This window comes from Drosophila erecta, unplaced genomic scaffold (genome assembly GCF_003286155.1).
Source record: "Drosophila erecta strain 14021-0224.00,06,07 unplaced genomic scaffold, DereRS2 tig00000092-arrow-pilon, whole genome shotgun sequence".
In the NCBI taxonomy this organism is placed as follows: Eukaryota; Metazoa; Arthropoda; class Insecta; order Diptera; family Drosophilidae; genus Drosophila; species Drosophila erecta.
In genome coordinates this window covers 10207694-10223568 of record NW_020825207.1, presented here as the reverse complement: position 1 = coordinate 10223568, position 15875 = coordinate 10207694, and the positions used below count along the sequence as shown (strand labels likewise).

Genomic DNA, 15875 nt, shown 5'->3' with positions numbered 1-15875 from the left:
GTTAGTAAGTCGGATCTTTGGCGGTGAGCTAGTAAGTTTGTTTGGCATTAGAAAACAGTGAAAGCTTTTCCAAAAATTGTTCAAGTTTTTCGGTAGTACAAAAGTGATCTTAAGCTGCAGCTGACTTTCACACAATTACATGAGATCTTATGAAAGTGGTGGGTGAAGACTTTACTTCAGATTTAGCTGCCCGAAAACAGAACCTCTTGCACTCGGCTCGAAAACGTTCTTTACAATATTTCAATACAATACTTGTGTGTATTTTTGTGTGTGTAATTATCTGACGGAAAGCCAAACATAAAAGTAGACAATAAATTATCACGAAAAGAGTCGACCATTTTTATGAAATCAAATTCGCAGCCAATTCATCATAACTTAATAGAATTACTTGTGGTGTCTCCTAACTACAACTTAGGATAAAATCGGAAATCATCTCAACAGTGTCTAGGAAAAGGTAGCACTAAAAGCGTTTAGATATAGATTTAGACTAAACGTAAGGAAAGGAAGGGAACATATAGAAAGATAATGTGAAATGAGGAAAAGTAAGAAACTTAGGCACATGCACTTACCTTCAGTTAAATGAACGAATCTACAATTTAACCGACTGCACATAGATCTATTAAAATCTTGGCACACCGGGAGGGTGTCCAGTAACTATATTGGGCATGAAAGTTGGTTGTGTTTCAGACATAGTTTTTGTATTGTTTTGGATATGGCAGGATGCAAACGGAAACCAATTCAGAAAATCAAAAGGAGTTTTTGGATTTTTTGTGTGATTCGAGTTTTTTGGTTTGGGGAGTTTTTTTTTATATATTTATCATCGGTTTTCAGTTTCGAAAAAAAGAGAAGAGCAGAAAAAAGAAAAGAAAAAGAGCACAAATTAGTTATATCTTATAATATTGAAATGGTTCACTAGAATGGTTAATGGTTGGTTAGAATAAATACGGTTTCGGTTTTACAATTGCTTGATGTTGGTGGAGTTCCAGATGTTAGTCGTAGTTAATACAGCTAACTATATATGTAGGTATAGGTATGTCTCGAACGTTCTTATCGGTTTCACATGATACATTTAATATAGATACTCGTATGTTAAGCTAGTTTCTCTTCGACTTAAACAATCTAAAAGGCGGAGAAGTGAAATCATAAGATGGCTTTGCAAATGAATCGAAAGGGTACTGAATTTCTATAATCACAGTGTGTTCCTCGAAATAGTTTTTGCCGGTCTTGTACTCGTCTTTTGATTGGGGGACTGCGGGGTTATATTTTGTGTGTGTGTAACTTAAACGCATAGCTGAGAAATAAAGTTTGCCGTGAAATAAAACACACCGTGGAAGCAGCAAGTATTCGGTCAACAGAAACTGGGCCAAGAAAGCTAATAAAGCTTCGAAAGCGAGGCGCCTCAAAGAGCTATCTGAAGATGGACTCACTCATATGTGTATGTCTGTCTGTTAGGGAACTCAAAATGCTCTGATCTCTGACCTCTGACCTCTGACCTCTGACCTCTGATCTGATCAGTCTGATTGCTTTTCTTTCTTAGGTTCTATTGGGGCGGTACTAGGCGGTAACAATTACATATCCTAATAGGCGGCACTAGAAATATAAGAAAAGAGAAGAGAGAAGAGAAAGAGAGATCGTAAAGGTGGGGTTAGTGTCGTTACCATCATATCGAGGCCTCATTTTTATTTCATTTGACGTGGCCCTACGAGTGCGACACGGAAACCAAAGTTGGAGGGGGCGAAATCAAAAGCTGCCAAGCTAAACTCAAAGTTAAGGCCACGAAGCTCTTCGATCCTTGCCGCTCGAGTCGCCAAACTGAAGCACACGAAAAGCTGAAGCTAAGGCAAAGCTAAGCACAACGAAATCGGCCAGGAAGCTCGCCGCAGGATAAAGAAACGGGGATATCAGGGAGTCGACCTCTGCATACCTAATTATGTAAAAGGTGCCGTTCACTAGCATCGGACACTGAGTGTACAGGGGGCCCCTCTCCGGTTGGGCTACGATATCGAAATATATATAGAGAATACACAGTTTTATATATAGTAACATCTCTGCTGGGTGTGTGTGGGTGTGGCGTGAGTGTGTGTGCGAGTGTGTGAGTGTGTTTGTGGGTGTTGGGTGTTTGGAGAACAAACAACTGCTAACAGCTATGACACCCCGAGGTGTGTCCAGCTCATGTCTCACGACATACAGTATATGTATATATGGTAGTTCATATTAAAGCCCGAGGCTCCTGACATCACCAAGTCAACGTCATCGCCGCGCCTTTGGCCCTGTTTGTGTTTATTTGTTTGTTTGCCTGTTTGATTGTTGATTCTTGTCTGGGGAGCGGCAGCGCATTTAATTTGATTAACTGAATGACCCACCCACACAACAGGTCCCTCCAAACTCCGGGTGCACAATTTTACAAGGGCAAAACAGATGTCTCAGCGAATACTTGCTGCTCTCTGGTTCTCTGCTTCTCTGGTTGTGTTTCATTTTCACTTTGGGATCGTTGAGGGGTCAAGGGAATGAACTTAGCAAGCGCTCATGCAGGAAGGTTCGGTGTGGCGCCCATAGCCAGGGCTGACTGTACCTGGCCACTGGCATCCGTGTAGATGACACAGGAGGCGTTCAAGGGTATTTTCGGATTCGCTACACGAGGCCATATTTATTTGGCCAAAAAGCCGAAAAGCATGCCTCAAATCAAATATGCGTTATGAGAGAGAGAGAAATATTATTATAGACATATGTGGGTGGGGGGGTGAGTGTGATTTGGTGACAACAAAAGATGGGGAATATGTGTGAACACAAAAATACACATAATAGTTTTTTTTAATTTCGGGTTTTGTTGATTTTCCATGCAGCGTTTGTTTTTTTCGTTCCAAATCCGTGCGTGATTGTTGTTATTCATAAATTAAATAGATATAAACATTTGGTTTCGTTTTTGTTTGAGTTGCATGCAAATGGTGAGAACATTGTTGTCATTTTATTTTGGTTTAATATATCATTGTTGATTTTTGCGCATGTGTGTTAGCATGTAAAAAAGGTAGAAAAATTAGATGAAATAATTATGTTGTTCGTAAATCCATCGCATAAATGAAAACAAATTAGATTGCATTAAAGACTTAAAATTAAGCGTAGCTGCATATGCGAAAAACAACTCGACTAGCAACAAAATCAAATGATTCCGCATGTAGCTCGGATTTCATTCCATCTTCCAACTCGTTAACGGCCCTTGATTTCGAATTATGCAAATGCGGCGCAGTGCAAAAGCCGCGAATGAAAAAATACATTGTGGCAAAGAGGTAAAAATAAAGTTTTGCGGGCCACACGGGACACGAGTTAATAAATGTAAATGTGTGACACCACGCCCTCCGTGGCGCCACCGCCCCCACTGAAATAACAATGTTTTCGTGTTGTAATTACGGCTTTCTGCCCTCCCACGTGTAATTAACTTGTTGCTGGCGGAAAAGTTTTTTCGGATCTCCGGCTTTGTTGTTCGCATATGCAAAAAGGCAAAACGCACTTAAACCTATCGTAGATTAGTTCGGGTTCGGTTCAGTTTGTTTTTTGGTTTCGTTTGGCTTTCAAGCTGGGTTTGGCAGCGGGAGCGGGCAAATTAGCAAATTATAAAAGAGTAGCATACTTTTTTGGGGGCTTGGGCGGTTAGTTGACGCTGCAAATAAAAGGGGATTATGTGATACTAGAAATAAAAACGGCAACGAAGCGCAGGCTAAGCGGCAAACTGAAAAATGCAGAAGAAGAAATGATGAGTTATCAAATCAAAAGCGTATTAAGTAGGAAAACAAATTAAAACGCAGCAGCTCAGCAGCTATTCACAATTTTTGAAGCGCATTTCAAACTTGTTACTGCGTCAGCCGTAAATGCTGTAAACGAGAAAAAAACGTGGGTAAGCTCGGTTCGGTTTTAAAGCGGGGTATGAGAATCGCTCCTCACAGGACATCACACAGAAACAAGGCAAATACTTACTACATACATACAAACAAGCCTGCAATAGTCAATCAAATATGGTAGATAGAAACGGTACGAATATATATTGGGTATGCATAGCAGTTTCAAATTTCAAAGGGAACGCAAGAAAACTTTCACTAAATTCTTTGGGTTTACCAGTTTGCCTCGCAGTTGTAGTGTTTGTTTTATTTTTTGGGGTGGTGTGTGGGTTTTTTTTGTAGTGTAGTATGTGTGTGACTCGGCTATAGACTCTGGTTCTTCCAGCGCAGGAATACTTGAAGCAGTTTTCTATTTGGTTTTAGATGTTCTCGTTCTCAAGCGTTTCGCAGTGCCTTCAAAAGCAACTTCACCTAGAAAGCATCTCGCACTACAAGCTTGCTAACTAAGTGTGGGTGTATATATAGTAGTGTGTGTGTGTGTGTGTGTATCGTGTGGGTGTGTGCGTGTTTGTTAAGTATCATGTGGAGTATAGTCTCCCCTATGTTCAGCAAACAGTCAAACATTTTACATTGCGGATCTTTTTGTTATCCTGCTGTTACGAAAAAGAAAGAAACAATTCGTTTGAAAAGAAACAAAAAAGAAGTCATGTTAATAACATTTACTGCCACAAGTGTATTGTATGTGTGTATGGGTGTATCGGTGGGCTAAGCAGATCGATTGCCCGATCGAACAGGAACCAATAACTCGATCTCCGATAAATTCGATCTCCGATCTTCCTTAGCTCCTCCGATTAAAGCGGTTAAACGACAAACGAGTCTACCAAAACGAATAATGGTGAGCATTAGACATACTTAGCATCTATATAGCAGGTATCAGTCTTCAGATATAATCATAAGTATACCGTTATGGGAGTAAACAAAAGCTCGGATATTGGGGCGGTGCACCAGCTTACCTTAGAAGTGCTTTCATATAGCTTTACCATCATACCACATGCCTCAGAAGCCATACACGAGTTATATATGTATGTGAACAAACGCAATGTACGAGTAGTAATATCGGTCTCGAGAGCGAGCGAGAGAGATACATATATAGAGGGTAGAAAGAGACAGCCACTTGCAACGTCACTGCTTGATATTCATACTCATAGTCATATCGGAATACTTGCTACAAAAAAGTTCTGTTTCATTGAGCACATGCTGAAAATTACAAATTACGCTCCAATCGAAAGATCTCACAAAATATGTAGAATGATATTAAATCAAAGTGAATACAATAAAGTTTAACTAAATGAATGTAACTCAAAATAAATTTTATGATCAGATCACACACTAGCGTACTTTCCATCGACAATTTCCCCATAAAAGGGAAAAAACGAGCGCTTTCATTAGGCAGAAGAAAGGGTGGGGTATAGTGTTCGTTTGAAAGAGACAACATTACTGTTTCTTCGGCGACGCCCTTACTTTTTGTAATGAAGTCAAAGAAAAGCTTCAAGTTGAGAACGGATAGGTATTACATCGGAGGACTGACTGATTCAAGGATCATGCTAGTGAAAGAGTTATAGTAAGACTGAAATTCTTAGGGTTGTGAGAGTTACATCTAGAAGATAGATATATAAAGTTGCTTGCTTGAAAGAGAGTCTTAGATTAAAATAGAGCAAATTTGTCGCATAAAACTTAAAATGAATCGAAGCATTTTCTTTGAAAACATTACAAAAAGCGCTTAACTCTAGTGGGTATACATATTTAATATTGACATATATATATATAATATTCCATACACAAGAACAGCTTTAGCCAAACAATACAGTAATATATCTCTGGATAATCCAGCAAGCCAAGTGTATTGAGATTTCTACTTAAGAAAATCGGGTGTGTCTATGTGAAGTGTGTGAGGAAATCAAAAGAGTTTTAGTCGAGCATAGGACACATTGAATTTTACGTACGCCTAAACAGTTACCACTGAGGTTCTTAATTATAAAAAAAAGCAAAAGTAGATCGAAAAAGCTTGATTTAACTAAAATATTCAGCAAAATGAGTAGATTAACCTAGATGTAAAATCATAAATATACCAAATAAGAATAAATATAAAAAGTATTCATGTAGAACAGCCAACAAATAGAGAGAGAGAAAGAGACAACGCACAGCAAACTGTTGTTTATGGATTAGTAGTGGGTGAGAAAGAGAGAATGTTAGTTTTGGTTTGATCACTTTCCAAGGTTCGAGTAAAAGAAGCCAACAAGTTGTTTTACGGTTTTTACAATAAAACGTATATAATATAATTTCAATATATTTTGTTTGTCTTTATAATAATAATACGACTAATGTTAGCACAGATATAACATATTCAGTAGTGTCTTTGCTTGTGTATAGATGTGTGTATAGATATATATTTCGACATATATATTTAGATGTTATGAATAATTTTAGCTTCGACATTCTTGCACTGTTACCAACTCTCTTATTTGACATGCAATCGATTTGCCATACGTTTCGCTTACTTATCGTCGATGCTAGTAAGCACGAAATGAAATCCTAATTTAAATTGGTTTCTCTCAGTGTAATGTGTGTGAGACTTCGGGTGGTTTGGCTACAAATTAAAAGGAGGCAACTATGTGGATTCCACTAAACTATAGTTTCTATTGGACGGTACTGTACTTCTATTTATTGAACAAGGCCTGAAAACCCAATTAACTATATTGGAATGGACTGTGGTTTTCTATGTGGTTATATTTCATTTATTCCTTTGTATATTAAAAATCAGCCTAACTCATTGTTATCCTAGTGTCAACTGACAATTCATTGCTATATTGTTGCTCGGTAATGTTAACATACTGTTTTTTGTCTGTTGCTGTGTTTCTGGTGCATTGCAAAGGTTGAAAAAGCGGAATAAAATATGAGCTCTTAGGACTTAAATGCAAGTTAGTTAGATTTTGGCGCCATGCAGTGGTGAGTGGTGTTTTGTTTTACTTTTAGATTTTTTGTTTTGCTTTAGTTCTTAGTTAGTTTGAGAGCGTTTTCTGAACATTTTCGCTAAGTTTTCTCTTGCTGAAATTATGGGCCAACGGCAACAGTTCTACGTTGTTAACGAAAAAATTAACCATACGACACATAAAGATAATGCTTCCATACTTTTAGGCAAGACATTGAGATATATGATGAATATAGGTATACTTTAATCTGGTGTAGCTTGCTATACGTATTAGTATTATATATATGTATAGGTATACGTCGAATCGATATTGTATTCTGCTGCCATGTTTAGTAAGCTTATTTCTTATTGATTATATAGAGTAAGCCAAGCATTTGCTGGCCATAGGCAGATAGGTATATTTAGATAAATGGTATATTCAGATTTTACAACTAGTTCTCTACCGTTAGCGTACTCATTTTGCTTGCCATTATTCTAAGAGCTAAAACATATATAGGTTAAATGGATTTACGGAGGGAGAAAGATCTTTTATTTTGGAGTAAAAGCAATAATAGGGGAAGCAGACCGAGGTTAAGGAGTCAGGCAGTCCTAAAATGTGGATGTGTCTGTGTGAAGAAGATTGCGTGGAATGCGCGAATGAAAGAAACAGTCTTAATTTTAATCTTAAATAATAAAAATTTTCAAGCTAGGGGGGTAGGGTTTTAAAGGTATAGGGTTTAAAGAGATTTGTAGGGATAGAGTGCTGCTCTGCCCAAAAGCGCTCGGCAAAGCTAGTGTTTTTATGGATCGGTATTTCATATGTCTATATATCAAAGGAGTACGTTTAAGTCAGAGGTGAGATGTAAAAGCGGCACAACGGAAAACATATATCAAGTGAATACCGAATAAGTAAATAAAATAAAGTAAAATACCAACACTCAATATGATATTTATATATATTTGTTTTTTTTTTTTGTAAACTATATATTTAGAAAAACACACTGTATTTTAAGTAAAACATTAATAAAAACTATCGAAACTAAACTAGAATTAGGATTAGAATTAGGATAAGAATTAGTGGCAAACATCAAATCGTTGTAGGACATTAGAAGTACTTTAATTTAAAACAATTTTACAGAGATTATCGTATATATCCAATAGTAATGTGTGTAGGATGTTCTCGGATGAGGAGTTTTAGCGGGTGCGGGGTGTAGGCGGGGAGTCTAAAACTTAAGGTGCGCAAGTCAGTGGCAAATTTGTATTGTTGCTTTGGAGGTTCTTCTCAAATATTTTTCAATCGGGAACACACGTTTAAAATTATATAAAAACTACACTAAAAACTGGTTTATAAGTACAAAAAGTACATAAATATCAACATAAAAATTAAATAGAAATGAACGTAAAGCAAAAACTGATAATCACACGAGATCTAACATTAAAAACTTAGTTCTGTTTGTCAATGATTTTATTCTTTTCTTAACAATTTCATTACAAAAAGGAAAACATTTATAATACATCGATAGAGTGGGTGATAGTTGTTAAGAGACAGATGAAGAATGAAATCAGGATGTGGCTATAGTCGTTGAAAATCAAAAGGGTTTACATAGTTCTGGTCAACACATCAAATTTAAATCTCGATAACATAACATTAACATAAATTAATTTTGCTGGCTTAAGAGTCTGAAAAGTGTATGGGTATTTGGTGTGTGAGTGAAACAGATAGAGAGACGTGATCGTGAGTGGTGACTGTACTGTATTATCTGATTAGTAAGCTAGACATACGATTTACAGATTGATCCTGGTCATTTTAATGCCTTTTTTTCTTTGTGTACTAGTGGGGGATGAGCGTGTGTTAGAGTACATAGTGTGGGCGTATATATTGTATCGAATATGGGTAGCAGCATACAGCACGTACAGCTAGGTTTATATGTATTTGTATATCGTATAAGTATTCTATATAAACTAGACAATATTCGTTACGCAATAATCGTTGCTCAACAATTTTAAACAATTACAACAGCATTCACGCTAGCTATCTAGCTAGTTAGGAAACATTAGGAAACAGCGATAGGGAGTTAGATAGAGAGAGAGCGCGAAAAATGAATGATGGGCGGGGGCGAGAGCAGGACAGCTATTCGAATTACCGCATGTGGGAGACAGGGACGGCGATATGGGATCAAGCACCCGCAGCTAGCAACAAGCATACACAACTGTACCCAGCATCGGCAGCAGCATTAGAGGTTTTTCCTTTGTTTAATTCCTTCCTGGCTTTATGTTTTTGATCCCTCAAAGCTTTTTCGCTATCACAGTTCTTCGTTTCTCTCTCTGGCTCGCCCCTGTTTTAAGTTTTTTCTAACCGTTTTGTGTGACCGCTTCCTATAAACTAGAGTTGACTAAGAGCTATCCGAAAAGGAACTTAAGTATTACTATAATCTAACATCTGTTTCTCTTCCGTTCGCTTGTGCTTTAAAAGCTCGGTTTTTCGATTCATTAGCGAAAATGGCAACACTTTTGAGTCACAGTGAGGTTATGTTTCGTTTGTCAAATAACTTAATGGCAAATTATCGATTTCTCGTCAGCAAGTTTTGGGCATTCGTGTTAGTAAGCTATGATCTTCGATCTGTTTCGCTTTCTGTCTGATTTTAGTTGTCGTGTCATGGTTCGGTTTTCTAACGCTATGAGGCCTATGGTACAACTAAGATCTAAACGCGTCTCTCTACATGTCCTTTCGAAGAAAACTGAGGCACATATTCTTACGTCTTCGATGTGTTTATATCTATATATCTAAAATGGTGTGACTTTTCCATCGGCCAGATGGCTTGGTGCATTAAGTACAGTTGTGTTTGGACTTTCAGTTTGTTATCGCCCTGGCTCTTAGGAGGTCTTCATCTTTTTGTACGGATTTAGGACCATGGCACTGCCTGGAGTTCCCGCCTGAGCGGCTGCGGCCGCTGCTGCTGCAGCTGCATATTGCTGCGCAGCAGCAGCCTGAGTTTGGGGCATGGCATAGGCTGCGGTGGGCATCATTCCGGGATAGAAGTAGCTCTGTGCCTGCGCATATGGCATGGGTGAGGGTGCTCTCAGCAAAGCAGCCGATTGATACTGACTAGCACCCACTGCTCCGCCTGGAGCTGCACGCACTGGGGTGCCGGGCACAGGAGTCGTTAGTCCTGAACTGGGCAGGGATCCCAACTGGCGCATTTGGGCCTGAGCCTGGGCTTGAGCCTGGGCCTGAGCCTGAACTTGTGCCTGCGCCTGGGCCTGTGCCTGCGCCTGCATTTGCAGTAATGTGGCCATGGAAACGGCCTGAGGCTGGGCGGCCTGAACCGGCTGCGCACCAGCTGCTGCGGCCACATAGCTCTTGTTGAGGGTCAAGCCGGTGTAGGCGGCGGCCGCCGAGGAGACACCCGGCTTGGAGCCCGCACTGGCCACCTTCATGGCGTAGTTCTTCTGGGCCACCTCCTTGGCCAGGGCAGCCGGATCGGTGTAGTAGCCACTGGCAGCGGTGGCCTGAGGTGCCAAACCGGCCACTGCAGCATAGGCGGCGTAGGCCTGCTGGGCATAGGCAGCCTGGGCTTGCGCCTGGGCCTGAGCTTGGGCCTGAACCTGGGCCTGTTGCTGCTGGTGCTGCTGCTGCTGCTGCATTTGAGCCTGGGCGTAGGAGGGGGTGCTGCTGGGCAGACTCACCATGGCAGAGGTGGCTGCTGCGTAGTGGGAGTACAGATTGCCGTAGTTGTAGGCGGACATGGCATAGTTGATGCGCTGCTGAGCCTGAGCCTGAGCCTGAGCTTGGGCCTGCGCCTGCGCCTGGGCCTGAACCTGAGCTTGAGCCTGGGCCTGGGCCTGGACCTGGTAGGAGACTGCCGGAGCAGAAGTGGTGGGTGTTGGCAGGATGCCGGTGCTGTGACCATTGGCCGTATACCTCGAATAACCCTCGCCATTTTGCTTGGCATAGTTGCGTGATGCGGAAGCTGCTGCTGCTGCTGCGCTATTGCTGCTACTCTCTAAGTCGCCGCCGTTCAATTCTTCGGGATTAGCCGCCTTGAGCTGGCCATTGTTCAGATTGTTGTTGATATAGGACAAGTAATTGTTATTATCGCCCAGGCCGTTGGGCAGGGGTAGAAGACTGTCGCCTTGGGGCGAGCGGGGGCAAGGGGGCGGTGTGTCGCCACTGGGGGGCGTGGCAGATGCTGCTGCTGCTGCTGCTGCAGAGTCTGTATCTAGTGTGTCTGTTTCTGTTGCAGTGGCAGCTGTTGCTGCTGTGTCTGGGGGGTTTGGTGAGATTGTTCGTGTTGTATTACAATCTTGAGCGGGACTTGAAATTTGGTTCGGATGCTGATTCTGATGCGGATTCAGATTCAGATTCGGATTCGGATTCACTTGGTCACTATTGTCTTGATTGATGGCTTGATCAATGGCATCGTTGCGATCGGCATTATCAGCTTCACCATCAGCAGCAGCACTATCGTGACTTTTGTCTTGGTCTTGATTGCGATCGGAATCGTTATCACTGTCGTTAGGATTAGTAATGGCTGTTGTTGTTGTTGTTGATGTTGTTGTTGTTGTTGGTGTGGCCAACGCTGATAGTGATGATAATGATGCTGTTGTTGCTGCTATTGCTGATGATGGTATATTGGTAGTAGCAATTACAGCGTTTATGATACTTTTATTATTAATATTATTAATCATATTGTTACTGGCTGTTGCTGTTGTACTTGTTGTTGTTATGACGCTACTTAATTGTAGTTGTTGTTGTTGTTGTTGTAGTAGTACATTTTGTTGTTGTTGTTGTTGTTGATGTTGTTGTTGTTGTTGTGGTTGTTGTTGTTGTTGGGGATACTCACATGAGACTGGCACGTAGGGCTGCATTAGCTGCTGATAGGCGGTCGCACCGGGCTGATAAACTGGAATGCCAGACTTTTCGGCAGCTGGACGTTTGAACGGTACCATGCCAGAGAATTGCTGTTAGCCGCGAAAGAGACGGGTAGCATGTGGTGGGGAGGAAATAGAGAGAGATGGAGAATATACATTAGTCATCATATATCGCAGGAGGCGCATCTAGCTCTCATCTTAGCCTACTGTTAACCATAAACACTATAACAATTGCTTACAAACGAGCTTGCTTTTGGTTAATTTTGAATTTCTTATTTATTTTTTTATTTTTTCGCTTTGCTTGCTTTTTTCGCCAATTTCTAGTCGTTTGAGGTGGGAGTTACCAAATCATATTTAAATTGAAAAGATACATTTCTTTCAACTGAATGAAAAGGAAAACTAAATGGAAATCTAAACAAAAGCTGACTATACGTAGTTTGCAACTGAACAAATCGAAAGTGCGTGCAGTTCGGTGGAAAATTGGGAAAAGCGTACGCAGTTTACATTTGAGTGAAATGAATTTGCTTTCGGTGTTATTGATTTATTAAATTTATTTCTGTGATATTTAACCGATCGGTTTGATATTTTTTTGGTGTGCATATAAGCTTTGATATCTTTGATAGGATTAATAAGTCCCCATTAATAGTTGATTATTTATTCAAAATTATATGATTTTATAAGAAGCAGACCAATGTCCTCGACTCATTGAGCGTTTTCAATGGATTTTGAATGCATGCGGCGTTCATCGAAAGTTATCTGGTTAGTAGCATGTCTGGATGTGTATATATATTTATCGCTTGATATTGTAATTAAGGCTGTAGTCTTTATAGTGTATAGATAGTTGAAGATCGGTTTCAAGGCGGACTACTGTAGGTGGCGATTGTCATTCAGTTTGGAGTACTTACGAAGTTTTCATAGTAAAATGAACCAACCGTTTTAACATCCATCTTTATTGGCATTTATCGATTGTTGTTGATTATGCGGTTAGTGTATGATTTGTAGTTGATTGTTGGGTTATCATTGTTTGATTGATGATCAGATCGGATCGGATCGGGGTTAGCACACACATTTCGCATTTATTATGTTCGATATCGAGAGACATAGGTGAGATAGGTGGTGTTTTGAAACGAACGCAAGAGTTTATGGAATCGAAGAAGAGCAAATGAAGAGGAGAGAAGAACACAAATGAAATTAGTGGATATATCCAGGGCACAGTTCAGTGGCGTTATGGCATTAATCAGATACATATATACATAAACGGGTACACAGATACTTAGTCCTAATAAGTGGCAATGTGATGTGATGTGTGGGCGTGATGGCTGTGATGGCAGTGATGGGCGTAATGTGAATGGAAAAGGGGGCGGGACAAACAAAGTCTGCAGGCTGCAGGTGCTGCATGTTCAGCTAATTAACCAGGAAAAGCACTTAAACAATTAAGCTTGCGAATGCAATCAGTGGCAGCGACAGCGGCAGCGGCAGAGGCGAAAGCGAAATCGAAATCGAAAGAAGGAAACTTACAGTTACCGCTAAAGGTAAAGCTACAGATACTCGTACAGCTACAGTTACAGTTGCAGATACAGATACATAGCTACAGCCTTGGCAATTATCGGTTAAATCATTTTAATTAACACTTGGCAGCGCAAATGTGCTCGTGCTGTGATTGTGATTTATCATATGCCACGTGTAATTGGTTAAACTCGCTCTGGCCATTGCAAAAAGTGTGTTTGTGTGTGTGCGCGGGTGTGTCTGTATTGATTAGTGTGGCTGTGTGCGAGTGTGTGTCTTGGCGAGTGTTTGCTCTTTTGATACATCGGATAATGACTTCATTTTGTAAATTAAATGTCGGGGTTGCATCCCCAGCCGACCTGGCCATGCTGATGATAAACGTTAATTGATGGCACTTTGATGTGCATCTGACTGACTAACTGAGTGGGTGGGTGGGCACGTGAGTGATTGAGTGGTGGAATAACTAAGGTTGGGTGGTTGGTTAGGTGAAAACCGAGGGAATTTCGCTTCGTGGGTCACACGTTACTGGGGTTTTTAACGGAGGGTTCATACGCTAAGTGGTTAGGCTTGACCAGTTTGGAATCAGTTTTGGTGAAGCATTGTGGAGCATATTCACAAAAATACTTTTTAAAAATGTGATTTGTATTTCAGAAAACTCTTTAATATTATTTGATTAGTTCGTTAGTAATTCTTTTAATGCATCTTTGCTGCTTTTCCTATTTTCCTGCACACCAAAGCAGCTCTTCAACTGTACTTAACAAGGTCTACTTAAAAATAGGTTCTTATAGCGCAGATCCTTCGGACGCCTAAAAGCATGCAACAAAAATGAGACATTTTCAGAGCCAAGGCAAAATTAGTTAGAATTTGAAAGGAATGGGGGAACAAACTAAAGTTGGAAATTGAGTGGGAAAACCAAAAATGCAAAAATCCAAATATGGAACAATTCAAAAAACGCAAAAACACAAGGTGAAGGAAAAGAACAGAAAAATACCAGTGGAAACATGTCGGTCGTGTCCGCCGCCCGCTTCTTGCCCAACTCCAGTGTGTGATGGCCCATGACGGCGGCAGCGGCGGCGGCGGCGGCAGCAGCGGCGGCGGCGTTGTTTGTGGTTGTTGTTGCTGTTGTCGAGGTGGCTGCTGCGCCAGCGGTGCTGTGGTTGTTGTTGTTGTTGATGTTGTTCAGCTGGTGTTGCAATTGTTGTTGTTGCTGGTGATGGTGTGCCGCAAGAGGTGAGGTCTGTGTGTGTGTGTGTGTGTGTGTGCGTGCGTGTGTCAAACATTTTTGAAAATTTGAATTTTTTTTTTTACGAGTCGGGAGCGGGAAATACGCAAAATTATTAAAATATACAAGCATTTAAATGGTGTGTCCATTAAATAGTTGAGGGATTCCAATTTGAATTATTTAAGCGGCAGCGGTGTTGTCATTTTCAATTGAATTTTTTTGTTCATTTTTTGTGCGATTTCCATGAATATTTAAATATTGAGTCCAAATTCGAATTTTTTTTCCAGCACAAATTGCAGGGGAATATTTAATTTTGTTTGAGTTCATTTTTAGATTTTTCGTTCGTTTTTATATTCAGGTTTTCAGGTGCACAAGTGTATGAGTGTTTTTGTGATTGTATTCGTACCATCCATCGTAGAAGCAGTTACAGTGTGTGTGTGTGTGTGCGGGTGTGTTTGTATTTGTGTTGGCACAGGCGAACAGATGAAAAATACATAATAGTAGAAGAGTACGGAAGTGTTTTGATATCGATAAGTAAATAAATAGAAAAAAATCAAATCGTACATATATAAAGATTATTATATTTGTATAGAGAGTAAATATGAATAAATCAAGTAGAAATCAACGGTAATCCAAATAAACACGATTTCCATTTGATATTGAAAGAGCCTTAAAAAGGTGTTACTCATACCAACTAAAGGTTAAGAATTTCGATTAATATTCATTGGTTTATTCGGAAAGAAGCGGAAATCATGTTAGTTTTGTGTGAGTTAAAAGCCTTTTTGGTTAGAGAATCGTTTCAAAAAAGCTTGCGAAAGCCAGCAAAGTGTAAAATACCTGTTTTCTTAAATACATAAACTAATTGGTTGCTTACGATCTATCTTAAGGAATGGCATATGGAATGGGTTGCCAACAAAATCACTCGTATCTGCAAGTGATTCGGCAATTTTGACAATACACATTCGCATTTGTGGGTTTTTATTTCAGGGCACATGTTATATATCACGTATATGTACCTACCGATGTATCGTTGCTGCTGCTCATTCATAGCTAGTGCAACTCAAGGGTAATGTAAATTACAGAGCTCGGTTTTTGAATAATTGGTATTGGGTTCGATATCGGAATACTTTGTACACTAGAGTTCTGGCAGCGTAACCCAGTTTGGGTTTTAAGCCATATCATATACCCCAGTGCTCACTTTTAAATCCTCGGCAAAGTTGCGACCCCAATTTCCGTTCCCATAAATTTTCGTGCACAGCCCAATGCTAATGCGTTTAACACCGCAATTGGATTCAGCTCTTGCCCGATTTTCGCCCCTTTTGCCACGAAAGTGGACTCATGTGTGCCTAATAACCAAGAACCACAAAATAAAAATAAAAAAATAAACCAAATACGGCAGCAGGACACTGGCAAAAAACTTAGCATACATTTGGGCGCAGGCCGCATGAAAGAGTGCACAAATTTGCATTTAAATGGA

The 15875-nt window shown here is 40.2% G+C and overlaps 1 protein-coding gene across 10 annotated transcripts in view; it reads right to left on the bottom strand.

Moving 5' to 3' along the window:
• Positions 1-15875, bottom strand: part of LOC6548040 (muscleblind-like protein 2) — a 115354-nt gene that overhangs the window by 3777 nt on the left and 95702 nt on the right. For 2 of the 10 annotated variants that reach the window (XM_015156280.2, XM_015156282.2), the window contains 3 exons: positions 14168-14413; positions 12576-12617; positions 6187-11760 (listed from right to left, as the gene is read on the bottom strand). In XM_015156280.2, coding sequence (XP_015011766.1) covers positions 9673-11760; positions 12576-12617; positions 14168-14413 — 2376 coding nt within the window. In that variant the 3' untranslated portion in view covers positions 6187-9672. Of the gene's footprint in view, positions 1-569; positions 655-2572; positions 2632-6186; positions 11761-12575; positions 12618-14167; positions 14414-15875 lie in introns of those variants that run through there. The other 8 variants (XM_026980224.1, XM_026980225.1, XM_015156284.2 and 5 more) reach the window with 7 other exon arrangements.